Source organism: Simochromis diagramma, unplaced genomic scaffold (genome assembly GCF_900408965.1).
Source record: "Simochromis diagramma unplaced genomic scaffold, fSimDia1.1 OVJJ01000421.1, whole genome shotgun sequence".
NCBI lineage: Eukaryota > Metazoa > Chordata > Actinopteri > Cichliformes > Cichlidae > Simochromis > Simochromis diagramma.
Genome location: NW_024387250.1, coordinates 2,440,621 through 2,467,709, shown reverse-complemented (window position 1 = coordinate 2,467,709; position 27,089 = coordinate 2,440,621). Strand labels below are relative to the sequence as shown.

Sequence of the window (27,089 nt, the reverse complement as noted above, 5' to 3'; positions counted from 1 at the left end):
AACTTGACCAACACTGATAATGAGTGACAAAATTTCTTCATCTGTAGCACAAAACTGAAACATGTTACTGGCATAGTTTGGACACTATATTCATTTTCTGTAGAGTTGTCTTAAGGACTAAGAAATGCTGCTTTATATGCTATTATATTACATATTTAAAACACAACAGAAAAGGGGCAAAAGCCTCTGTAACATCAGCTTTCAATACATTCAGACTTTCATTATATATAGTGTTTCCCTCAGTACATTCAAGTTTCATTCAATGTATTCAGACTTTCATTTAATGTATTTGAATTTCACAGAATACACCCAGACTTTAATTTCATACTGTGTATTCAAGTTTCTTTCAGTATATTCAAGGTTCAATCAATCAACATATTCAGACTTATATATATATATATATATATATATATATATATATATATATATATATATAAATAAAATTGCTTCATAAAGGGTAGAGGGAAACACAGATAGATAATAATAATAATAATAATAATAGATTGCATTTATGTAGCGCTTTTCGAGACCCTCAAAGCGCTTATGTAGATCTCTACAATCTAAGACTTGATAAAAGGATAGAATACATACCTGATATTTACAATGTGAACTGTGCCATCATTAACATGATTTAATGTAGTAATCCATGTAACCTCTTCCTCTTCATTACAGCAAAAAGCATACTGAAACATTAATAGGGAGCTTCATGGGCTTTTTATTTCATTACAGAATATTTGTCTTTCGAGAGCAAAAATGAGAAAATATACTCATTCAGACAATACACAACTTGAATATTGTCATACACAATAAATTTAACCTACCTGTAAGATTCCATCGAGGATGAAGAGTTTCATGAAAAAGAAATCACCGTTAACAGGTCCTTGGTCCACATATAGTATAGTTCCTTGGGCCACAGTGGTTTGAAATCTCACAGTTATGTTGTTGAGAGTGCTGAGGTCAATATCTGGAAACTCCAGGTATGAATTCCCAAAATAATGAAGGTAGCTTGAATCTAGGACATAAAAAAGAAAGACAGATCAATTGGGAGGAAAAGGTAAAGGACTGAAGTTTCCTGTAAATTCCACTAAGAATCTCGACTGATCCCTGAAAAGAGAATTCAGCTTTTCATTTGGTTCCTCTACAGGGAGGTTTAGTGCATGGAGTAGGATAAAGAAAAGGCCCTTAACAATTTTAAAGATTCAGAATGTGACACCTGAGCAGGGCAAGTGGTTGCGCCACTTCTACTACTGACTTCCTGTTTTTTCTGCCTATGTTGCTTCACGAATGTAGATGCAATCTTTATCCATCAATTGATCTTGGAAATATGGATGGAATACATTAAAAAGAGATGAGAGATGAGAGGACAGTCAAAAAAAAGATGCAAAAAGTGAATAATTACTATTTTGAAAGCAGATGAAAAGACTTTAAGGACTCTTCAAATATTTTCTCTTTCGCTCACTGTACACTCATACTATAAATAGTCTTATTTGCCAAAAAGCTGTGAAGCATGCAAATGGCACTAGATTAGGTGAAAAAGGAGTCTTGGCTGAAATGAACATATTCATACAAGTTTATTACATGCCTCATTTTATAGTGGAATAACTTGGCTTATATCATCCATGAGAATGGGCAATTATGGGGTATTTCAGTAAAAGTTCCACTGCCCGCAAGCTTATTGGGGGTAGTGACGCTGACAACTTTAAAAGACTGACTGAGACTGCAATTGGAGAAAAGCATTAGGGTGCTCATGCTCAATATATTTCTCATTTGAAGGAAATATTGGAATTTGTTGCAGAAAAGTCAAAGCCGAGAGCCTGTTAAAATGAAAGGCGTTACTGGATGCACCTGTCTCATACTCTATTGGCTCTCATCTTAGTTTAAGAAAAATATTATACATATAAAATTTTAAACCAGAGAAATCAGACACTCCTTTAAAGTTGTTGCAATGATTAATCGGGCAGTTGCAAGTGAGACCTTTATCAATATTTGTTAGACGTCAAGTCCTAATAGGCCAGACCTCCTTTGATCTGACAGCTTGCCCCTTAGGACATTTGGCAAACAAGCTAACCTAAATACCTCCATTTTCTTTCAAGAGAAGTATGGCCAATACCCTGAGGAAAAACACACGATAACATAAAGTAGGAATTATAAGGAACAGACCTACTGCGGTGTGTGAATTAATGAGGATAAATGCATGCAGCAACAATGCGGTGCTGTCTACTGCTTCATTCCTGACAATAGGGTTTGCCAATGCTGATGATGGAAAATTACCCCTCAGAGACAAAGCTATTCATTAATTTTAAAGCCTTGTTTAGTCTGATGTAGTCTTTGATGCAGTCTGAGGCTGCTGCCAGGAGGCAGTATCACGCCTCATTAGCAGTTAGCTTCAGTCTTTTCCTTCAAAGGTCTCCTGTTTTTACCACTACCTTACACTCTCATACCAGATGTTTTTTGGGGTTTTTAATGTGAATGCCTCAAGTAACCAGTCATGCTAAATCTAAATAGTAAATGTACACAATGCAAACTATCTTATATTTTCTCACTTTCATATCCTGATAATGCACCACTAGGTTTCTCTTTTTTTTTTTTTTTTTAAAACAAAAACCCACAGTTAACATTACTGCTGACCAAGCAGTTTGCCACTTCTGGGAATATTGGTTGATACAAATCTCTGAGATCAGATTTAATTAGGGCACGTCTTAATACATGACCATAAAGGAGGTTAGAAAATTGGTATGAGTCATATTTAATGTAACATAGAGTGGTGGAGCGCCATGTTGCAGCACAAAGTGTAGGTGGAAGCCAGACAGGTTAAAGCAGGAGATATTCAACTAGAAAAATATATTTGGAGTAAATGTGAACTTAAGATCACTTAATAGGAGGATAGACTCTGGGCGGTGAGAATTAATTGATATAGACTTAATGTCCCATTTATTTAAAAAAGGCAGGATATAAGTCCTGTTTGGTCCCTGATCTATTGGCTAAAGTAATAGACTGACTGATTGAACTTGTCACAGGACAGAGATATAATACTGCTGAGGATCATTCCAGGACCTCTGCAATTTCAGAGCCCTGAGGGAACAAAAAAGGTCATTGTGTACTTGGGGAAAACTGGCTGAAAATATCTTATATTCAATATACCTAATACAAGAAGACTTAACTGAATATATTTACACTGTAGACAATAAATGAATCCTGTAGAGAATAATTCCTAAATATAATGTGTTTTTAAATGTAGTGTCTAATTATATCTGTGTTGTCTGGTTTTAAAAATAACAGATACAATTACACCAATGCACTGCACTGACAGTTACTGTACAGAAGCAGAGGCCATAAACTAGAGTTGAAATGATAAATTCAGACACTGCCTTTTTCATCTTACTGAGCCTTTCCTCCATGAATATTCATAACTCTGCATATCTTGTGAGTGTCAATATGACTCACTGGCAAAGCTGTGTCACTGAATATATCAGAATAGTTATAGGCGTACTTACCATGCACCGTCATCTAAATTACAAACAAACTGAGAAAAAAAATAACAACCCAAAAAACAAAACATAAACGCGTGGCACTGAGAACAAATGCATGTGCGTTAAAAGGAAGATTAACAAGGTGACTGCCTCGAGACAGGCACTGCACGTTTGAAGTGATTAACTTTTCACTCATCAAGTTGATTTTGAGGAACTTGAGTAATTTCAGTTTTGCTACATGTGGCAGGAAAAGATAACAGCTTCACCTGTGCTGTAGTGATCACTTCAAGGAAAGTCAACCAAATCGTGGCTTAGCGGCAGTAAGCCTCCCTCCACCAGCAGTGTCCTTTCTAGATTTTCATCAGTTCTCACACTGTAGAGAATAAATACTGTGGAGCTCATCATTGCACGTGGAGCGAGAGGGGGAAAAACGTATAAATAAATAAATAAAACCCTGAAGACAATCACCTCATTCTGGGAGGTTTACTCATTTTTTGTTGCTAGTACTGCTTTGAAACTGAACTAAATCAAAATAAAGATGAATATATTTATCTACTGGTAATATTAATAGGTTGTTTAATTTACCAGAAATTCACTATCCACTCTATATTTAAATTCCCATTGATTTCATATATTTGAGAGGTTTGGGGAGCAGCTTTAGGTTTAAAGGAGCACTGTCTGAGTCTATTTCAAGCATCACCAAGGGCACTGCATGTGTTTAGATGGTGACCTAGTTAGATAAACTCGTGAGTTTCTGGGTCCCCTTACTTTAAAACTTATTTACCTTCATTATGCACGTATCGCATGTAAAAGAGGTGGTCGGGTTGGTTTTTTCTCCACCGCTGATTGGTGTTTACATTTAACCCCTTCCAAACTAACGCACGGGACGAGGGCTGGATCAGGTGCGGCAGGGAGGACTCCATTATGTTTGGCCCACAGTGATTTTCAGAGTGCCGCACCGAATTGGTTCAAGCTTGTCTGTGTTCAATAGGTGTGTTTTACAGTTCTGTGAACAGTTTCAAAGGGAGACAGACCTCATCTGTCACAGAGTGACAATCTGCCCAGTGTTCCGAATTCCTCCCCTCACATAGATGACTGAATCCAATACCAACAATATATATCACATTGTGTTCTGTGTCGATCATTTGAGTGTTAAAGGATATAGCCCGAAATAATGATTGGACTTGTTACTCTTTGAAATGACTGTTCTCAAATAAAAATAGAAAGGGTACTTCAGTGGCAAATGCGGAACTAGATTTCAGCAGGATTTATTTTTCCACCACAGCTGCACAAAGTATAACAAGCTCTAAATCAAACCAAATATATCATCGCCTGCTATGTTCCAAAGACTCTAAAAATCACATTTGGAGTGCCAGCTTAGTGGGAGTCTCCCTGCATTGGAAACTGGCAAAGCTTGTGTTTGGTAGGAAGGACAAGGGAAGGATAGATTTGTAATTTGTCAGAAAACCAACCATCAGTACAAATTAATTGCTGTAATGGCTTATCATTTTAAATAATTTAATGTCACTTTTCAAAAGACATAACGTTAATGGAAGTAATAGCATAGTAATGGGAGCTATGACTCGATTGAGAAGTGCTAATTTAAGTTGATACACTGCCATATTTGAGTAGAACTGCCATTAAGATTCCATGCGTAATATCTGAGTCTGTGCATTGAGCTCTAAATATAAAATAATACAATAAAACTCACGATCATATGGAGTTGAGGTTCTTTTTATGAAAAGAGCCACAAGAAAAGTACGTAGAACCATCCTAAAAATAAATAAATAAATAAAAATCCTACCATTAGGACCAAAAAGTCAGAAGATTAGAAACCAATTTGAACAGAAGCAAAAAAGGAAACTCTAAATGTTTACAGCCTTTCAAGTTGTTCGTTTGACTTTCACAAACAACTAAACTGCATTTGAAGATTATTAGGATACTGCAGCATCCATCTTCATCCATCAGAGCCCAGAGGAGTACTCAGATATTTTACTTTTATTTTAAAAAGCAATACGGCAGTGTCAAATTACTTCACTATAAGTAAGGCCTGCAGATAAGATCACATGTAAAAATAAGAAATGAATTAAATGTTCAGCAGCTCCTTCCACTCTACTGAGATAATACGTTTCTACATTGTATCACTTTATTATATAAACTCACCGGTCACTTTCTTAGCTAGATCTGTTCAACTGCTTGTTAACACATATAACTAACCAACCAACCATATGGCAGCGCTCAGTGCATTTAGGCATGTACATATGTATAGACGACCTGCTGAAATTCAGCTGACTGAGCATCAGAATAGGGAAGAAAGGCAATTTTAGTTAAGTCAAATGTGACATGATTATTGATGCCAGATGGGCTGGTATAAGTCAGAGACTGCTGATCTACTGGGATGTTTCTGCCCAATCATCTCTAGGATTTACAGAAAATGTTCTGAAAAAGAAAACACATCCAGTGAGGAATAGTTCTGTATGTGAAAATGACTTGTTGATGCCAGAGGTCAAAGAAAAACGAATAGAAAGATTGCTTCAAGCTGATAGGAAGGTGACAGTAACTCAACCACGGTATGCAGAAAAACATCTCTGAATGCACCTCAACACCTCAAACCTTGAAACAGCAATAGACCGCAATGGGTGCTACACTCCTGACAGCAAAAAACAGGAAACTGAGGCTGTTATTCCCACTGGCATTGTACAATTGGACAACAGAAGATTGGAAAAATGTTGCATGGTTTGATAAGTCTCGATTTGGGCTGTGACATTCGGATGGTAGAGTCAGAATTTGCTGTAAACAACATGAAAAAGTTTATCCATCCGGTCCTCAACGGTTCAGGCTGGTAGTGTTATAATGTAATTTTCACCCCCTTAATACCAACTGAACATTTTTTAAATGTCTCAGACTATCCGAGTATATTCCAGACCATGTCCATCCCTTTCCGATCATAAGTGTGCACATCTGGTATCTTGAAGATGATATTGAGTTCACTGTGCTCAAATGGCCTCGACAGTCACCAGATCTCAATCCAACAAAGCATCTTTGGGATGTGGCAGATTCACATCAACGATGAGTAGTTGACAAATCTGCAGCAACTGTGTTATGCTATCATGTGAATATGGAGCAAAATCTCTAAGGAAGGTTTCAGCACTTTGTTGAAGCCGTGAAGAATGAAGGCAATTCTGAAGGCAGTACCTAATGAAGTGGCTGGTGAGTGTATATGTTAAGAGGTTAAGACTGTTCTGCAGTTTCCACTCACTCGAGTCAGGGTCACATGACAAATGAGAGGGGTTGCGATACGATTAATGGGACAGGAAAGAAGAAAATGCAGCTTTTTTTCCTTTTAAATGAATAACAGAATTATACATTTCAGTTTTTAGACTTTCATGTTGTATCCTTAAGGATGAATTTACATGCAGCTATTTGAGGGAAGTATCAACAACTCCTACTATCTAAAACGCATCAGAAACCACTGGCTTGCTCCTTAGCGATGCATTTTTCATAAACTTACTGTGTCTTATGTTTATGTAAAATCTTTATCTGAAAAGTAGCTTGTAATTAGAGCTGTCATATAAATGTAGCAGACTGGAAAACACTTCTCTCTGACATGAGGAGGAGTATTATAAATTCTACATCTTCACTGACTCCCGCCGCCGCATGTCCTCACATGAATGCACAGAGCCGTCCATACCTGTGGACCCCTCAGCTGCTGGTGCTGGGAAGAGTGTCGGCATCGGCACTCTGGGTGTGGAGCCGCGAGTGATGTTCTCGACTGCAGTCGCCAAGGGAACAGGATCCATAACAGGAGGCAGGCAGCTGACCTTGTTGATGCCATCTACACAGGAAAATGCTTCTGGACACGGATTCAGCAGGCAATCATCATAGTTGTGCTCACAGTTACTCCCCTGTGTATGTGGAGATGTGGAGATACTAAGTGGAATGTAATGTTTACAGCTTAAATAATAAAAGACAGTGCTATTATGTAATAAAAACAAGACGGTTTAAACTAAAAACAAATGCTAGTAATAAACCAACAAAGTCAGGTTATTTTATAGGATTCAAGTTGCCCATACAGTGTAGCAGTTACAAAATACATAAAGTGGTGCATTTTTAAAAAGCATTTACTTTTCCTGCATTGAAAATGCAGAGAAAAATGATTAGAGCATAAACAATAAAGAAATCTAAGTGGTAAAAGGATTCAAGAGCTGAAGGTCCAGGATGGTAGCTTTTTAATGGGGAAAAAAAGAGAAACACCACAACGTATAGAAAGGATAAGGTGGAGAGGCTCACCACAAATCCAGGACGACAGAAACAGGTGTAGCCATAGCCTGGATCATTCTGAATGCATATCCCCTGGTTGCAGGGCTGTGGAAGGCACTCATTAATGTCATCCTCACAGTGAAGGCCTGTCCAACCTGCCAAGAACAAAAGCCCACAGAGTGCCGTGGTGAGCCCAGGCTCTCCCACTTCCACCCTCTGAAGTGAATATCAATCAGATTCTCTTACATTGATTTGCTTCTTTTTGGGTTCACACACATACATAGACAAGAAAAGGCTTTCACTAAAGAGTAAGATGCCACATACATTTTAATGAGCCAAGGCAGTATCGTCTTTTTATCACTGTCTTTTTCAGTACTGTATGACTACAAATTTCTCCCTGGAGAAAAAGGAGATGACTTTTGAATGGCTTTGAGGTACAGAAACTATGTAGGCAGTAGGGTAACCTTAAGTGGCAGTTTGTGCAGTCTCTTTTAATCAAATATGTGCATTTTAGAAGTATTAAGGTGGTAGTAAACTGGACTCTAGCACCTATCAGAAAAAAAGGCTTTTAGCTTTTAGTTCACTTTAAAACATGACGTCTTATTTAAGGCTGTAGTTTAGTAATCTTGCTCATGAGCTACAAAGGTTGCCTGCAAAAGGTCTTACAAAAGGGAAAAATGCTTTGGTTGCCTCATTTAAAAAAAAAAAAAATTTGAGAAATTCACAGGATATCTGAGTGACTCACCTGGCCTGCAGTGGCAGATGTAGCTATTAATAAGATCTTGGCAAACTGCTCCGTTGTGGCAGGGAGCTGAGCAACATTCGTTAACATCCACTTCACAGAAATCCCCCGTGAAACCTGGTGGACAGCTAAGAAAACATCATACTTTAAAACCTGTGAGGCTGTCTCACAGTGCTGTCACTTCCTGCTTGTGGGTTTGACACGCTGTATCCTAGAACTGCTTTTGTTATTACTTATCAAACTTTTTCAAAATTTTACAGTTTAGAACAGAAAAATACAACTTTGTGCATTTTAGTGAAACAGAAATAAACCAAACTGCTATTGTACTCATCATAGTAATAACCAAAGCCCTATATAGAACGAATCACCCCATTTCCAGCATATTAGACGGCCCATTATGCTGGAAATGAGCATAATAGGGCTGCTTTAAGAAGCACACTCCTGACTGCCAAAGATGCTGTTTATAGCTAGATGAAATCAACCCGGACTTTCCACAAGTATTCATTAATTTCTTATATAAACCCAGAAGCTCACTGTGACAGAGGAGACCCTTTGTCAGCACCGAGATGTTGATTAATAACAATTTATTCCACAATAATAAAAGGGAAACAGTAAAAAAGAATGACAATATTTCGCACTAGAAGTCTGCAACACACTCACATCCTGATACAGCTGGTTTTGGCTAAGTGGGTCTGTTTAGGGAGTTTTAGCAAATCTAATGTTTGTCAGCATTTGGTGGCCCCCGAGCAGTCGGGGGGCCCAAAAACAGATGAGTGAGATTTCTGCTCACAAGCTGCTTATATAACAGAATTACAGGGGCAAAACAGGAGGAAAAAAGATCCACGATGTACCCCTTGATCTGGATCTCCACCAAAATGTAATAGGTTGTTCATTTGGTCCTCAAAATTGCTTCACTGCACCACTCCTAAAACTCCACCATAACCACTGTGTGTAATGGCTGCACATCATAGTATTTGTTTAGATTCATTGATCTGATATGTCAGTCTCTGGTGATTGGTTAGGGGGAAAAAAATAATCCTCTCTCCCATGGAAACAAGTTAGAGTGAATGTCAGTTGTGAGGAAGTGTAAGAAGTGGACAGGCTTGTATGATGTCAGCCAAGTAATCCCGCTACAAAAACATAACCTTGGTCGAGGTAAGCTTGGTTTCTAAAGAATTCCAAAACACTCGCTGCAGTGCATAACACCCACAGATACTCAAAGTGAAAATATGAAGGTGTGGTAGTTGTTTGACTTGGCTAATTACACAGGATAAGCTACACCTCAAGCAAAGACGGGTAACATTCAATTCTGCGGCTGTCATCTCTACTTGCTTTAAGATTTGTACAAGAGCAGTCATTTTCCAGATGAACAATGAGCTAGATCGTGCATCAAAGCTACCCCGGGCCAAGGAAGCCCAAGGTCTGCTGACTCGCATGGATTCCCAATTCACAGTCGCCACACCTCAAACCCACTCAACATCTCTGGGAAAAAATTTGATAACAGAAAATGTTATGCATCCACTGAAAACTGTTTCAGTGGATGCTAACAAGTGTATGTTGTGTTTACGAGGCTCTTCTGTTACAAACTGCTGTCTATAAAGCCCAGTCCATGTAATCATGTAACAGTAGAAAATGGGCAAACGGTTCAATGCGTGACCTCTAGGATGACCATCATTACAGAGAGAATGGAGTGGTTTTGAAGCCCATTTCCTGAGCAGGTGAACAAGTGATGCTTACCACTTTGCACATAGCATGCAAATATAACAACCCTCTGTAATAGAGGTACTTTGGACAAAAAAATATTGCATGACTGATTTAATATTTAAGTCCATCATTCAGTGTATTAGCCTAATTAAGGCCTTTGTATTCAAGTGGAAACCCCCACCCCAACCCTAGATAAAAACAAAATACGCTTGGAAATGCACTAACAACTGTAGCAAATCCACATGCTAACTTTGGAAGTGACAATTATACAACTAAAAGTCGCAGATAGAGTTACTTTTGTGGCTGATTTTATTGAATATTTGCAGGCGTTTCCCTTTCAGACGAACACTTTTTGTTTCTAATACTTTTGTGATATAGTAAGTTTTAACTCATTTTAAATGCTGTGGGGAGGTGTTCTCAGAAATACACCTGTGGATGGCTTAAAGCTGTGAATGTGGTGGTAAAACATTGGAGCTTTAAGGTCTAAATCCTATGACTTTCCAAAACATTGACTGTGGGAGACTCAAATTAACTTGCTCAGGTGGGCAAATTAGCATTAGTACGCAACAGCAAAACTGCTTAGATTGGAGTGTAATGTTCTGCAGGTGAAATTAGCGGATCAAAAAAACCCGACCCAAGAAGTCATCTGCAAACCAAAATCTTACTATGTAGGCAAATTTTTCATGTTTCTCTTCTGAAGCAGTCTGGCAATTCAGATCAATGAGGGGCAGCCGCAATAGAATCATTCTATTTTTGATGTCCATCCCTGGCAATTATCCACTGCTTCTGACACCATTGCCTCTTGACACTCCAAAGAAATTTACACTCCTAATGACGAGCACCACAGTCAAATCAGACACAAAACAAGACACTCTTATTGACGGCATTAAATTTAGTGCAATATGCAGTAAACTGCATGCCATAAACTTTAATGAATCATGTTTTTGTGATTCTTTTAAATACTTTCCTTCCAAATTGTTGTGGAGCTCTTACAAATATTGTCACTGCATCTGTTTAGTAAATCCCGACACGAGCTTTTTAACACCAAAAGAAGGCCTTGGCTGGAACAGACAATTATTAAATCTGGTTCTTTAAATGTTTTTTTAAACAGACAGCTCTGACCTGCATAAGCCTACGGGTATTGAAATGCAAAATACTTTCATGTGGTAATTGTTTAAGGTGGTGAAATGCACAGGATAAGCTACACCTTGAGCAAAGAGAGGTACAGTCCTTTTCGCAGATGCCTTTCCTACCAGTTTAAGGTCAGATGGCGATGCATCAGAGTTTCTTATTTCTTTGACTTTAATATCTACCCGCAGCTTCACACAACATTCAGGAAAAAAGACAGAACGCTGCACACATTAACACATTTATGTAATTAACACATGGATTTGGCTAGGAATAATATTTCATGTTATTCTGCACACCCACAGGTCAGCTGTACAGTTCTATACAGCAGACGTGTTCGTAATAAAGCAGCCTGGCTCTGCATAAGTAGAAGTGGGTGTATAGACAAACTTTGCCCTTAGTGTGCACATTTATCTGTGAATGCACGATATGCATTGCCTCCTTGCAACATATATGCAAATAAACCTTAAATGAAGGGAGCGTCGTAAAAACTGCTGCGGCGAGGCATTTTGCAGTTCAGCACCTCAATATAACGCTCAGAAAGTGCGGCAACATATGTGGAGTTGTGGTTGTCATTGTCACATAAATCATGACAGCGAGCATATAGCAGCACATCAGCGAAAGGTTAGACAACGTAATTAACTGCGAGGCATTCAGGGAGCGGCTGTGTCAAATCGGCACACTCTTACTACATACACCTTGTATTCAGATACACTTCATCACTCCAGGGATGACATGCCTGCAATTAAAAAGTAATGATTCATTTTCTACCGCTGCACTCTGAGGCAGAACAGATGTAATGCAGCGCTATTATTCTGAGACAAGATACTTTTAATTTTTTTTTTTTTTTTCACAGATCAGCAAAATCTTGATGCTGATGTATACAGTCAGAAATGTAATTTAATATTTTGAGATATTTAACCTGCCCACTGTCCATGAGCGGTTCAATAAGCTCCATTCCCTTAAGCTTTCTGGCTTCGATGGTGCGCTAGTTAGCCAGAGACACTAATGATTGAAGGTAACATTAGAGTATGTAAACACACAGTCCAATACTCCTTTCAGTAGCGCCACACACAAATCATCAGAGAAATTCAAAGCTCGCCAGCGCTGTCACGCTTTGATATGGTTGTACAGCTATAATAAGGTCAAGTACAATTCACTCGAGGGGGTTAGCAAATGGTCGATTACAATCTGGGTACGGTGGTTTTAGATGTCAGTTTAAAAGCAATGCATGTGAAACATTCAGTTGGGTAAAGCTGCTGCACATTCAACTTTCAATAACTCCATCCAAGGACGACCTTTCAACATCATTTTATCAAACACTTCAAAATAAATAAATAAATAGTGACCAAGCTCACCTGCATGTAAAGTTTGATCCTTCACCATCACTGCAGGTGGCTCCGTTAAAACACAACGAGACATTAAAAGTAGCGCCTTCGCAGACATCTATATCCTCCTCGCAGGTTTTCCCCGTGTAGCCGACCTGACAGAAGCACGCATATTTATCGATGAGATCGACACACGAGCCTCCATTCAGACAAGGACTGCTGGCACATTCCTGTCAATGAGAAAATACCAAAGATTCACATGAACGAGACACTGTGGCAGGAAGAGCTTTTTAAAAAGATGCAACCATAAAATACATGTTTGTCGATGTAAAGCTCATAAGGGGTGATTAAATAATGAAAAAAAAAAACCTTTTGATTAAGAATGAATTGTTAGTAGTTAAAATGCAGATGATCAGATTATTGATTCAGCAGAGACCTTGGTAACAACTCAATGTTTTATCGCTACGGTCCGGCACAAAGCTGTGGTTTAGATCAATTAGGCATTAGACTAAGCAATTCCTTTTTATCGGGTATTTGCACAATGCTCACATGATCGCGGTAGTTCAATTCACTTATCTTGTAGGAATGTCAATAAAGTTAAAGATACCGAAGGCCACACCACCTCAGAGCTTACAAAATTCTCCTGACGTGTCGCTACAACGCACAGCTGCTTTATTAATTACACTCAACTCACATCGATGTTCGTTTCACATCTGCTGCCGGTCCATCCAGATTCACAAAGACAGGTGTATGAATATATTCCATCGTCACAGCTGAGAGAGCCACAACAGACAGGGTCAGAATTGATTCATCAAAATTATACTAGCGTGCAAAGTGAACTAAAAAGCATTTATTTGTGGAAGTCTTTTGCAGTATAGTCCATACAGAACCCTTAGAGACGGATGTAATCTTTCTAATGAATTAGTAATTCACCTTCAAAAGAATTAATGACTATAATTTAGACACCACTGAGACAACCTGTAAGTGCATTACATTAGCTCTTTACAACATGCGACATATGTCTCCACTCACTGTGCTGGCAAGGGGCGTAATTATAAATAATTCCATGCTACTGCTGCACAATTTGCTTTGTATCTGTTTTAAATGATGGAGAGAAAATATGTACCTTCCATGAAGGCAAGGCGTTGACATGCATTCATCAATGTTGGCCTCACAGCGGAGCCCTGTGAAGCCACCCGCACACAAGCAGTTGTATCGATTAGGCGCATCAATACATTTTCCACTATTCTGGCATGGGTTTGAAACACACTCATCGACGTCAACTTCACAACGTGGCCCTAAGAAATGAAATATATGTTAGTCAGAATTGTTTTATTAGAAAAACTTATTTTTTAGTTCTTCAGTACTCCAAAAGTTAGACACACACACACACAGAAGCACATTATGTATCTTTTTTAAAATTGGAAAAGTAAGTTTGATTTTGTCAAGTACTCATGTAATATATCAAATCCTCTGCTGTTTGCCATGTGCTTCTATGGCAGAGAGAGAGTTTATCTACGATATATACAAAAACTTGTCAGGAACAGCTCACTGTTTGCCATTTCAAACTAAAAAACGCCATCTTTATACCTTAATGGCAACCGCTGCATTATATTGTCTTTTCAAGCTATGTATCCCTTACTGACTATGGTTACCACAACGGACGTATAATTTTAACCTGTCAAACTAAACCTGTTTTAAGTTATTTCCAGATACATCATATAGTATAGATGACATACATGCAAAAGCTCTCCTCACCTTTGTTTTTTGATGAGCATTTACAAGAATAATGGCCGAACACTTCATGTCAAAGTATCAAATACTTGTGGTAATTATGATCTGTCAAGACATATTGCCTTAAGCATTAGTTGGCTGGTCAGACAAAAAGCTTTAGAGAATAGCAGTGCTGTGAAAACGATTGTCTGAGTTGATGAGTAATTTCTTCTTTGACCAGTAATCATTTATTTTCAAATTTCTGCAAAATCTGTCAAAAAACTTATGGAAAAGTTAAGTAGCATAAGGAAATTTGCAGTTAATGGACTAAAGCCTTGAAGATGCAAAACTATTTCCTAGCAGTGTGATCTTACTGTCCAGATAAAGCTGCCTCACCAGCATGTTTTTTCTCTCTGATCTGTTTGGTAAACTTTGATGCACTGTGATCACAGGCTGGCAGGAATGGTAAACATGGGTGTGCTGTTTACGTTGCATAAGGATTTCTGGTTTTTTTTTTCCTTTTTAATGATGTTATGTCTTGCTTCCATATTATTCTTTAATATTCAACTTGAAAGTTGTAATGCTTGCTCTGAAACACTCAATTCAAAGTGGTTTTAACTTCTTCATGACCGTGCATTAATAGCGCTGGCTCAAAGCACGGAGCAGAAATATGGCTATTTGCTGAAGTTGTTTAAGTTTTAAACCTCTACGTTCGATAAAATATCATTTGAACTCTGAGGGGATATTGGATTTTAGATGATAGGGCTTATGGGACTAATAAAACTGTTTGCTATATGGAGTGTGTAAAAATGAAAAAAAATATAACTTCAGATCTAAAACAAGAAGGAAAACAACACATAACTGACAATAAAGACACGGTCCGATTGTACTTTGTGAAAGTAAAGATTTAGGTATTCGATTGTTAAATAACTAAAGTTCAAAACAAGATCTGAAACAACTACTTCATTATTCTTTTCCTGATACACAGATAAAGAATCTTCAGCATCTTTGCAAAAAAATGAAATTAAACAGTGTCTTTTAGTCTCTCGATCAGATCAAAGAAGCAATCTCAAGTCATTAACCCGAGGTTGACACATAAACACAGCACATAAACAGAAAATACCACTTTTCATAGTAACCTTAATCTCAACACTTATTTAAACTCACTGGCCACTTTATTAGCTACACAATGGTAGTAAAAGGTTGGGTCACTCTTTCTGTCTTCAAAACTGCCTTACAGAGATTCAACAAGGTGTTGGAAACTTTCGTCACAGATTTTGAGCCATATTGACACGATAGCATCACACGGTTGCATCATCATCATCTCAAGGCCATCCTGCGCTCAATTCTGTCATCAAGATAACATTCTTCACTCATAGCACTGAAACTCATGCGTTAGTTTCATATTTTTGGACTATTCTCTGTAAATCCTAAAAATAGTTCAGTGGGAAAATTCCAGTAGATCAGCACTTTATGAAATACTCAAACAAACCTGTCTGACACACATCAACAACCATACCACATTCAAAGTTACATAAACAAATTTTTCGCCATTGTGTTGCTTGCATTAAACTTCAGCAGGTCATTTTGACCTTACCGCTTATCTGGAGGGAACATTGAGGTGTTTCTAGAAGAGCAAAGAGATATAATCTCTAAAGCTAGTCCTGGATCTGCCCTGGAGCCTCCTCCTGGTACGACATGCCCCAAACACCGAGAAGGCGTCCCTGAGGTATCCTAGTCAGCTGCTTAAACCACTTCAACTGGTTTCTTTCGATGTGGAGGAGCAGTGGTTCTGCTCGGTCCCTCTCGAATGACCGAGCTCCTTATCCTATATCTAAGGGAAAGCCTAGCCACCCTTCGAAGGAAACTTATTTCCGCTGCTTGGATCTCTGACCTGTGTACTGACTGGTAAATCAATAGCTTCACTTTTAGCTCAGCTCTCTCTTCACCACAACAGATCAGTACAGCATCTGCATCACTGCAGATATTGTCTCAGTCCATCTGTCAATCTCATGCTCCACTCTCCCCTCAATCGTGAACAAGACCTCAACATACTGTACTTAAACTCCTCCACCTGGGATAGTACTGTAACGCCTACCAGACCCAGAATGGGTACTCCACCCTCTTCTGGCTGAGAACTACGGGCCAGACTTTCAGGTGCTGATTGTCACTCCAGACGCTTCACACTGTGAACTTATCCAATGCAAGCTGCAGGTCACTACCCGATGAAGCCAACAGAAACACATCATCTGCAAAAAGCATAGATGGGATCCTGAGCCCACCAAAGTGGAGACCCTTCACCATGTAGCTACACCTAGATATCAGTGACAGAATCCATAACAAAAGGTGTCCCTAGCATAGTCCAGCACCCACCAGAAACTAACCCAACTTATTATGAGCACCAAGCTCCCACTATGGTTATACAGGGACTGAATGGCTTGTACCAGGCCAGACACCTAATATTCCCCATACTTTCCATTTTCAGAAGACTCCGTTAAAATATAAATATACAAGTTTTATTTCTGTAACAATAAGTATGGTGACTAAAATTTCAATAAACTAATAAAATAAAATCACTTATGAAGAAAGGGAACTTTAAAATACAAAAATAAAACAAATACAAACTGACAATTTAAAGATATGTAAAGTTCTCAAACAGCTGCTTCCATCTACACCAGACTTGAAGGCATGTCGCTACCTGTTTTTAAACATGACTATAGTATTTCTTCATTAGACGGTAGTTGTAGTGAAAACTTTACAGTTTTTTCTTGGAGAAGCCACCAAGAAACCACAAAACTGTTATTTTTTAACGCATTTTCTTGTTTTTGTAACAGCCACAAAAAATTCCAAATAAAATCAAAGGGTTTTGCCTGGCTACAGACTACTAAAGCCAAGTGCAATGTAATTTGGGTAGTGTGCCCCTGAGAGGGTTCACTGAACTGCAGCACTGAACTAATGGAAAAGTGTGTCTTCTACTTTAAACGCTGATCATGCTGAGACTGCAGTACCCAGTGTCTACAAGGGCAAAAAAAACCCACGCAAACTGTGCAATCAGACACATTTAAGATAAGGCTGAATATTCAGCTTTAGTGAGACTGTTGATAATATTCATTATTTATAAAAGGCAGCACAAAAATAGCATTCAGATCACAGAAGACGTGAAGAGGAGGAGAGAGAGTTCAAGCCGGGAAGGAAACACCAGATAACACAAAATGACAAAATTAGTCTCCCTCCTGCCAACAAATCAGAAGGCAAGTTGGGAAGACACACTGATGATGTTCATAGGAGTCTAAATTACAGCAGGTACTGCTTTGCAGAGGTGCACGTAAGTGACTTTTTATGCAGAGGAATTAAAAATAAAGTAATGTGTTTGGTATAATTCTACAAGGAGGGATTTCGTGATGTTATTTTTTTTACTAAAGTGGTTGAAAAAGATTATTTAATAACCGTAAAATCTCTTCGGGACCTCCAGTAATCAAGAGATGAAAAATGACTACTGACCCATCATTAATCATTTGGTTGGCTTTTCATTTGCAAACCGAGCCAAAAGTAAACAAACAAAGTGACAACAGGAGCAAGAAACTACTTTGCGTCCTGTGTTTATTCATTGAAGAGAATAAATAAACTGCCTTTTCTGTACACAAAATCTATCATTTTGTCTCATCACTGAATGTAAAACGATTCATTTCTTGTGCCAAAGAGATGAGTTGTTTCTTTTAGCCAAAAGGAAAGCTATACAGCAGCAAGGAAATTCACAGTTTATGGCTCTGAAGATACAAAACAACATAAAATAAAAGATCAAAGCTGAAATTTAAGTTTCTGAAATACAAAAGTGTGAGTGTGAAAATGTGAAAAACATGAAAAATTCCACGTCCTAGACACCATCGTTTCATGCTATCATTAAAAGTGATGATCACACTAATGATTATTGCTAGATATACCATTTCAATAAAATGCAAGAATAAACTTTGTGTCACAAGTTGTGTTCACAAATGTTTTTCAGTGACACAAACAGCTAATTTTAGATTCACCAATTAACTGAACACACACACTCACAGGCACATACAGCACTTTATGCAGACATCAGCTATCAGCTGAGCGTCAGGTTCAAACTCAGAACCTTCTTGCTATGAGGTGGCAGTGCTAATTACTGCACTACTTTGCCACCCACAAACTAACAATACCTAACTTTAATGTTCAAATTATGTAAACATAAGGGCTAAACAAAATTAATTATGCACAGGGACGCATTCCTTGCAGAACAGAGCAGGGTTTAAAAAATTGTTTATACTAAATAAAAATAAAGCTGAGAACCTTAATGGGGACTATAAAGCATTTACTGTTTGTTTGTGGCTGTTAGTTTGCACAGAAAAAAAAACTGCTCACAATGTGATTATATATGACTATACATATGTTGTGCTAATATTGAGGGTTCATTAAAATCAATTTAAGGCATTAAATGTATTTGTTTTTTGTTTAATTATGAGAAATAAATAGAAAAACATACACTGATTGCTCACATGACACAGTTTCTAGTACTTCTACATCTGAAGAATTCAGTTAGAGATAATTGGTTTATAACTGATACCCTTCCATTGATAAAGTCATTGGAAATGTTTGCACAATACTGCATGCTGTGTCATTAATAAGTAAACACTACCAGCAGCAACAACAACATTTTGTGGAGCAAGTCCAGCCAGCAAGAGCTAGAATTTACTGAAGCCTTAACAGCAAACAACATCGCAAGGGCCAGAATATCGTCATCTAGCAATGTGCTGACTGAGGAAAGTGTAATAAAGTGCTGATTGCACTGTACCATCACTCAAGGGAACATGCTCACTAATGATGGGTGAAGAAGAGAAAAGGGAAGGTGACAAAGAGCGTGGAGAAACTGTGATTTATATAAACAAGATTGCCAATTAATCATGTCACTGTAATGACCTTTGACCATAAAGAACACAGCACCTGTACACAGTTAAGTGATACATTACTGGGATTCAGAGACCTTTAAGCCAAATGCCCTAAATAATGATGTGACAGCAAAGATCCAGCCAGATGCCAAGACTGACTTACATTAAAGGACAGCATGTTTGCTAATACAATATATACAGAAAGAAAATAACACTGTATATACAAATTAAGCTTAATAACAGGTCTTATCGATCCAGTGAAAGTTTAAATTATTAAGGCGTGAGGAATACGTTTACGTGAAGAAGCAAAGATTTGATCTCCGTGATCTTTACCGTGTGTTTTTATGAGAGCTGTAAAAAGGCTCACAAAACTATAGGAAGACCCCGTTTCACTACAAAAGACATATGCACTGAAGAATATTCCACATAGGTACTGATTGAGGTGGGAATAAAGCGTCATTACAGCCTAATGACATCAACAAAAGTGACCTGATATAGCACCAGACTCATTTATTAGTGAGGGGCTTCAACTGTTACTATCAAAATGACTTTTGGCATTTGATATGCAAAAAATATCCCCTTTCTTCCCTGATGGCTAAAGCAAATAATATGTTAATACCATCAAGTGACACAATGAATTACAGTGTTGCAGCGATGACACATCATGCCATCAAAGGAGAATAACATTTCAATTCATTCCAATCAGGCTGCAAAAACACCGCATGATGAATCACCCTCACACAGCAAACTTACTTTAAGGCGAGAACAAAAAGAACACACAGCACAACTACAGTAGCATCGTAGACCCATTTTTTTTTCTTTTTTTTGTGCGTTTTGACAAAAGTTGCTTTGCTGTTACACATGTTACTAGAGCAAATATTTTGTATGAGTTCTAGTTGGTTTGAGCCAATCCACACTGTATCCTCTGGCCACTTGCTCTCTTGGGGGACCCTGTTTCCTCAGATGAGCTTAGAGCAACAGAAAAAGTAATGGCTTGTACTATGCTGTGCGTAGGTCTAATAATAAAAGCTGCTTCTGTGGGAATTGGGCCATGCGTGTCAGGTTCTGCTCTCCAGAGTAGCAATACCTCAGAGATTTTCCCCCCTCTCTCAACTGGGGAAGGATAAATTGATGATACAGTGCGGAAGACAAATGAAATTAATCTTCCCAGTATCTGACAGGAATCGGCTTTGGATAGCGCACACACAAGTGCACACAAGTGTGCACACGCGCGCGCGCTAAAATAGCTCGATATCCGTCTGGGTGGAAAATAAGACAAATGGATTGAAGTAAAACAACCCTAGCGTTCTGAGACTGAAGAGGCTGATGAAATTAAATAAATGCAGCTAACAGACACTGAGATGTTTTTATCAGATAAAACAGGTGACATGAATTTATCTCTTGTTAGCTCTACTAAAAAGCAGGCACTGTATCTTGCACAGCGAGGCAGGCTAATTAAAAGCAAGCATTGTGAAGCATTTTTTACACTAAGCCAGCTCTGTGTCAGACTTGCTTCAATAGCGTGCAGCCACAAGCGGGCATGATAAGCTTTTTAAAGTCTTATATTGATCTTAATGTCGCCTTAGGGCAAAAGAGCTACCTGAGTATCCAGGGCGACAGACACACTTGAAACCCCCGGGCGTGTTGATACAGATGCCCTCATGTAGGCAAGGTGAAACTTCACACTCATTCACATCCAGGTCACACAGCGTTCCAAAATAACCAGGGGGACAGATGCAGTGGAACCTAAAGAAGAAATTAATGAGCGATGTGTCACACAATCATAGCCCACTTATGTTAATTTCTTATAACTTTAAAAATCATCCAAATTGTTTTTCCTCAGCCAAACATGCGCACACGCTCCCACAGCAGTTGCGTGCGTGTGTTCCAAACCCACTGAGATAAACTGCGCTGGAGTGATTTTCTCAACTGACCGGCAGCATTTTGCAGAACAATTAACAACTGGCAATTAAGTTTCCCAGTGTGCAACTTCATTTAAATTATGCTTCATGACTTGTTACTAAAGGGAAGGCTTAATCTGTCCGATGATGTGGTTTACTCAATTGAAATCCCTCTCTGAAGCTGTCGCTGGGCCTAACCATAGATCTCGCAGGAGACGAGGTAAAGAGGCAACGTACAATTATTCACCTAAGTGCTGCTGTAAACATCATTCATCGGTAAACAAGTTACATACAATTTATGAAATATGCTAATTGGTAGTTATTGTCACGTGGCGCATTTGTTTGAAAGCCTCTTCTGCTCTTGGACTGATTTATTAGAACAATTAACCCTTTCCTCGTTGCAGTCTCGCAGCTCTGCATAGTCTGATTCTTTATCGCAGTATAGATGAACTTGCATGGCTTACTGGGTCAGGGAGATGGATTCAGAGGTGTGTGGCGGGCAGTGAGGTTAAAACACACCTGATGTGAACTCCCAGGACTATGCAATCAGAAGAGTGCTCTGAGCAGGGCCAGGTCACATGGGAATGAAATCATGACGGAAGACAAACTGGAGACAAACCATTTAGGACTCAAATTGGCCCTGGGACTTCTCAACCCATCTGTCCGACTAAGCCTGGAAGCCCCGGGGCTCCCATTAAGCACCGCAGAGAAAAGCACCGGTGGAGTAAAGCCCAATCTAGATACATGATGTGGTCCTGCTGAGTTTGCTCTTCGTCTTTAGAATAGCAGCTTATGTGTGTCAAGGATGACAAGCTCGTTGTATAAACTGCAATACTCTAAGGAGGACTGCCAAAACCTTATAGTACTACTTTTTTTTCTTTGGAGAATGGTTATTGATCATTCAACTTTCAAAACAAAATCAAGCAATTAATTCTGCCTGGCCTTTATACGCAAGAAATTTAAACACGCTATGAAAAAAGGTTACCATGCAAGTAAAAGGGGGGAAAAATTGCATATACGCTTACTTGTTCACAAGATCTTGACATGTGCCAGCATTCTTGCAAGGGCTAGAGGCACACTCATTGATATCTTCCTCACAGAGAAGGCCAGAAAATCCCACCTTACAAACACAGCTGGAAAAGAAAAATCATTAATATTGATATTTTGTCTCTGATGGAAAATAGAAGATGTTTCTTACAAGCACGTGCACAGAGTGAGAAAATCTATAGGAATTTATTGATATTGATCACATTTCGTTTGATTGCTCACACTCTACAGCGACAAAGACTGGTTTAACTAAATTAAAGAACATGCACAGTAGCATATGATAAAAACAGTAACGACAAACATGTTTTGTTTCATCTAACTACAACCATAATAATACTATCTGTTAAATAAATTTCAAGCTAAGAAGAAGAATATTGGTCTGAAACCCATACAAAAAAAAAAAAGATTTCATCACTAAAACTCCTGACATTTTCTCACCCACTAAGAAATGAAAAGCTGGTTTGCGGATAACACTTTTTACCTGTAACTGTTGACCCGGTCCACACAGTCACCCTGGTTTTGGCATGGGTTTGAACTGCACTCATTGGTGTCAATTTCACACCAACTTCCTTCAAATCCTGAAAGATAGATGAGATGGTCATGGATCAGCAAACCCCACTACATCCTGAAAACGTCAGGACCGATGATAACAAAGGCCCCAGTGAATGCCATTTTAATGGAACTAGTAAGCCCTGTAGCATATCTCATCTTCCAGCTCTCAGCACTCACTGTTTCCCCTTTGAGAGTGTGTAAGTCTAATAATACTTTAGTGCCACAGACAGATTGGTCTGAGGGTTAGTGGTTTGGGGTTTGGGAGGTGTGTGCCTGTGTGTGCCACCGTGCATATGTCTCTGTGTCTGTCTGTGTGGGAGAAAGCGAGCGAGTGGGGGGACATCTTGTTAAGTTAGGGTAAGAGGGAGAGGCTAAGCCCAAGAGCTCTTTTGCCCTCGTTCATTAGGGGGTTGAGGGCCAGCATGGCTAAGCAGATCAGCATGGATGTTTTGTTGTACATTTGAAGGCAGCCTAGGAGCCTGTAGTGTTCTGCCTGCCAGAGGTATTCCTCTAGTGCTTGGCCTGGGTCTGGTCCATTAGATTGTTTTCTGCTGAACGAATTAACATTCACTCCATGCATGACTGGGTTTTATTAAGTAAAAAAATTGACAAATTAAAAAAGATCACAAATTAACCAAATGCTCAAAAGTATGGAACCAATTAATGGACATGATCTGACTTTCATTAGCAGTGAAATTTAATCACCTATAAACATCAGAAGTACATCTAATGCTTAGACGTACAGTATAAGCATCCATCCATCCATCCATCCATCCATCCATCCATGGCTTATCTGAGTCAAGCCTGTGGAAGCAGTAGAGCTACCCAAGCCCCCATATCCCCTGCCAACACTTCCAGCTGTTCAGGAGGAATACCAAGCCACTCTCTACAGTGTATCGGGGGACTGCATGGGAATCTTCCCAGTTGGGCATCCTTGAAAGAGCTCCTCATCATATCTCTAATACTAAACTCAGACACCCTTCATAGGAAGCCTAGTTTTATACTTTTGGCCATTATTTCAACTTAGTTTTCCCTTCACCATAACAGACCAGTGCAGCATCCAAATTACTACAGATGCTGCACAAATATGCCATTGTAGCTGCACAGAGTAATTATACACAGATACAATTTCCTGTGCAATGCTGCTATCAAGCTACTTTAAAATTCTGGGCTCAGACTCCCAACAACGACTACTGTGTTTCCCCTGCAGAGCACCATCTGCCGAGCATAATTAAATGTAATGCAAGCATAGCAAAGGGTTAATATAACTAACCCATAATGAGTGTGTGAGTGCCCTTATTGTTTTCTTGTCTCATTATGTTACTCCCACTGCTTCAAGATAGAATTACATATTTTTGAACTGTAATGGGTTTTGCACATAGTAAATTTTATGCCCAGAGAAGTACATCTGTTCACAACGATGAGGTTCCTGAGAATTGTTTAAGACAGGAGAGCATGTGTTTTAATCTGGCATGTTTAAAAAATGTGAGACTCGAGCCATACAGGAAGAAATCATTCAAAGTATTGAATATGACATTTTGGCTATTTTTGGAATTCACGGAAAGAGTCTAGCAGGGTCATACAGGGTCTTCAGTCCTCTGTGTAATATCAGGAGGTAACTGTATACTGCCTTTTTCTCTTTCGTCTTCACTTCAAGATATACAGATGCAGGAGTTGTGATTATTTGTAGTCTCCAATGTGTTTAAAATTAGAAAAAAAAATACACTATGAATAATGAATTTCCTAAAGAAAAACGGAATGCAGGGTAAGTGACACAACTCTGTGCATCTTGGGATGTATGAATGAAGAGGAATCCATGAAGAGGAAACCAGAGACAGCACAGAGCATCTGGTGAATTATGGGACAGCACAAGTTTCCCATGCTGGTCTGTCAGTCAAAGCGATGGTGAAGCACCTTGGGGACTATTTCGAATGTCACTGCAATGTAATGCATCTTCTGCTACTAAGCAGTGACTTGAGGCTTCTCTTTGACAGAGTACAGAGCGGGATACCCAAGGCGCGTGGTTCACGTAGTCATTCCATCATCTGGCAAGAGCTACAGTATGTGATCACGGCTGCTGCCAGTAAATGTCTCGGAGGAGAAGAAATTGCGGGTGATCCCAAGTGGATAGCCAACTAACTTTGATTGACATTTCAATTGAAATATGAGGAATGTCTCCATTTTGAGAGAGCGAGCTTAGTTTGGACTGCTACATTGGTGACTGTTGTCTTCTGTCAGTCTGATGTAACGTTTCTCAGAAGGGGCTCATTTAAAAATTTTATAACCCAGCGTTTCTGCAGTACAGATTACGATCTCTGTCTGCGGTCTGTGTGTGTGTCTGTGTGCGGTCATGCATCAAAATGTTAGATGTCACTGGTGGCTTAATCCAAGAGCAGGATTGTCATGTTGAAACTAGGATTGCGAGTTTTGTGCCTGGCCTCACGAGTTTTAGTTAACCTACTGCACTTTTTAATTTGCCAGTCAGTGGCTGGATTTTAGATTTATGACACAAGATCAGAGCGAGATTTACAGTATCCAAACTCATAAAGGCCCTAAAAATGCAATGTGCTGGAGCTTAACCAAAATTGTGAAAATAAGTGTGAAATAATCGCAAATACAGAGAACATTACAAAAAACAGACATTCTGCACAGACAACTAAGCTATTTTCAGCTGTCATTAAAAGAAATAATTAAAAGATTATATATAAAATACCGCTTTACTGTGTTTTATGATCAATATCATAATTCTTGCTTTTTGCTTCTCAGCAGGAAGTGAGAAGCATTTTGCATTGTCTTGTACTACAGAATTGCTGTATCATGATAATACAGTGGGTGATAAATTGCAATACTCTTGTATTGTAAAGTAATTGTATTGTAAACCAAACCATCCCCGCACCACTGATGGAACACTGTTGGACAGCTTGGATTCTTTTCAAGTCTCTGTCACATTATTTTAGTTATATTTATTTAAAATGCAGCAACACGAATAGAAATAAAAACAGAAAAGAGTACGCTTGAAGGTCCTTTACATGCAAGGACCAAAAACTGGGTTACTTGAAGAAGTGGGTTAAGAATAGAATTTTGCATGTAAATACCAGCTACTGCAGCCAATTTACCCCACTGCTACACACCTGGACCACCTCTTCGGCACAGCTAATGCAGGAACAAAATGATTAAACACTGAGTTTATTTAAAATTTGTTTACTGTACAGCTGCTGCAGACCTGCTGCTATTTCATACTTTTAGTATAAATGAAACTACTTCTTCACAACTGATGTCTGGCCCTGTGTACACTCTTGATGTTATGGTTTGTTTGTTTCTCTAGCTTTAGTCATATTATTTATTTTAATGACTAATCTACAAATTAAAGCTGTTAACTTTGGTTTATATGTTTATATGTAGTAAGTTTTGGCTGTCATAAAACGACAAACTGCTTGTTTTATGGTCTGTCAAAGATTTGGCCCTCTCCGACTCTGACCTTTGCCCCCTGTCCATTTGGAAAATCCTTCATGCTGTGAAACCAAATGTTACAGAATGAAGAAGTTTACAAAAAGACGGAAAAAAAACAGCATGAGTGCAGGTATTTCGTCTCTGAGGTCTGCACCAAATACATGCACTTTAAATGGTCTGAAATAATGGGGAAATATGAGATTTTGGACTTTTATTATATCATGCACACTCTTCATAACCATGACACCGTACCTCTTGAATTACAAATAAAAGAACAATCAGGTTATGCTTTGAACTTTAAAGCTTTGTTAGGCAATTTTGCTTAGAAAAATTCATTAAATCAAATGGCACTCTGTGGTGTGAGAGGGCTGAAAGCACTACAAATGCCACTGAGAATCAACACTCTTCACCATGATGACTACAGCTTTCTGCTTGGCATTTATGTTTGCTGATTCATATGTTTGGGCCTGAAGCCTATCACCTTGTCTTTCATACAACACAGAAGGTTTAAGATGCAAAATGTGAGCAAACACCATGCTTGCCTACAAATCAGTTGTGTTTTGCATTTGCTTTTTGAATTAATCCTTAGTTTTAAATCTTTAAATCTGGACAGTTTATTAGTTATATTTGCTTATACCGGTCTGGACCCCCTTTTGCCTTCAGAGCAGCCTTAATTATTTTTTGGGATAGACTGAACCCAGGTACTGAGATGTGAAGACAATGGAGGTGAACTTGCGGTCATGTTGAAGAAAACAGTTTGAGATGATTTTAGCTTTGTGACACATTTTCCTGTTAGAGGAAGCCATCAGAAAAATAACACACTGGGGTTATCATAAAGGAAATTAGGAGTTGGTGTTTTAATTATTAGATATTTGCAATAACAA

The 27,089-nt window shown here is 38.7% G+C and overlaps 1 protein-coding gene across 7 annotated transcripts in view; it reads right to left on the bottom strand.

The window, feature by feature from the left end:
• The window catches only part of eys (eyes shut homolog), a 166,353-nt gene that overhangs the window by 71,017 nt on the left and 68,247 nt on the right, over nt 1-27,089 (bottom strand). For all 7 annotated transcript variants that reach the window (XM_040001369.1, XM_040001372.1, XM_040001375.1 and 4 more), the window contains 11 exons: nt 22,685-22,781; nt 22,182-22,289; nt 20,856-21,001; nt 13,759-13,930; nt 13,327-13,405; nt 12,663-12,862; nt 8,476-8,600; nt 7,761-7,885; nt 7,162-7,375; nt 822-1,012; nt 592-683 (listed from right to left, as the gene is read on the bottom strand). In XM_040001369.1, coding sequence (XP_039857303.1) covers nt 592-683; nt 822-1,012; nt 7,162-7,375; nt 7,761-7,885; nt 8,476-8,600; nt 12,663-12,862; nt 13,327-13,405; nt 13,759-13,930; nt 20,856-21,001; nt 22,182-22,289; nt 22,685-22,781 — 1,549 coding nt within the window. The remainder of the gene's footprint in view (nt 1-591; nt 684-821; nt 1,013-7,161; nt 7,376-7,760; nt 7,886-8,475; nt 8,601-12,662; nt 12,863-13,326; nt 13,406-13,758; nt 13,931-20,855; nt 21,002-22,181; nt 22,290-22,684; nt 22,782-27,089) is intronic.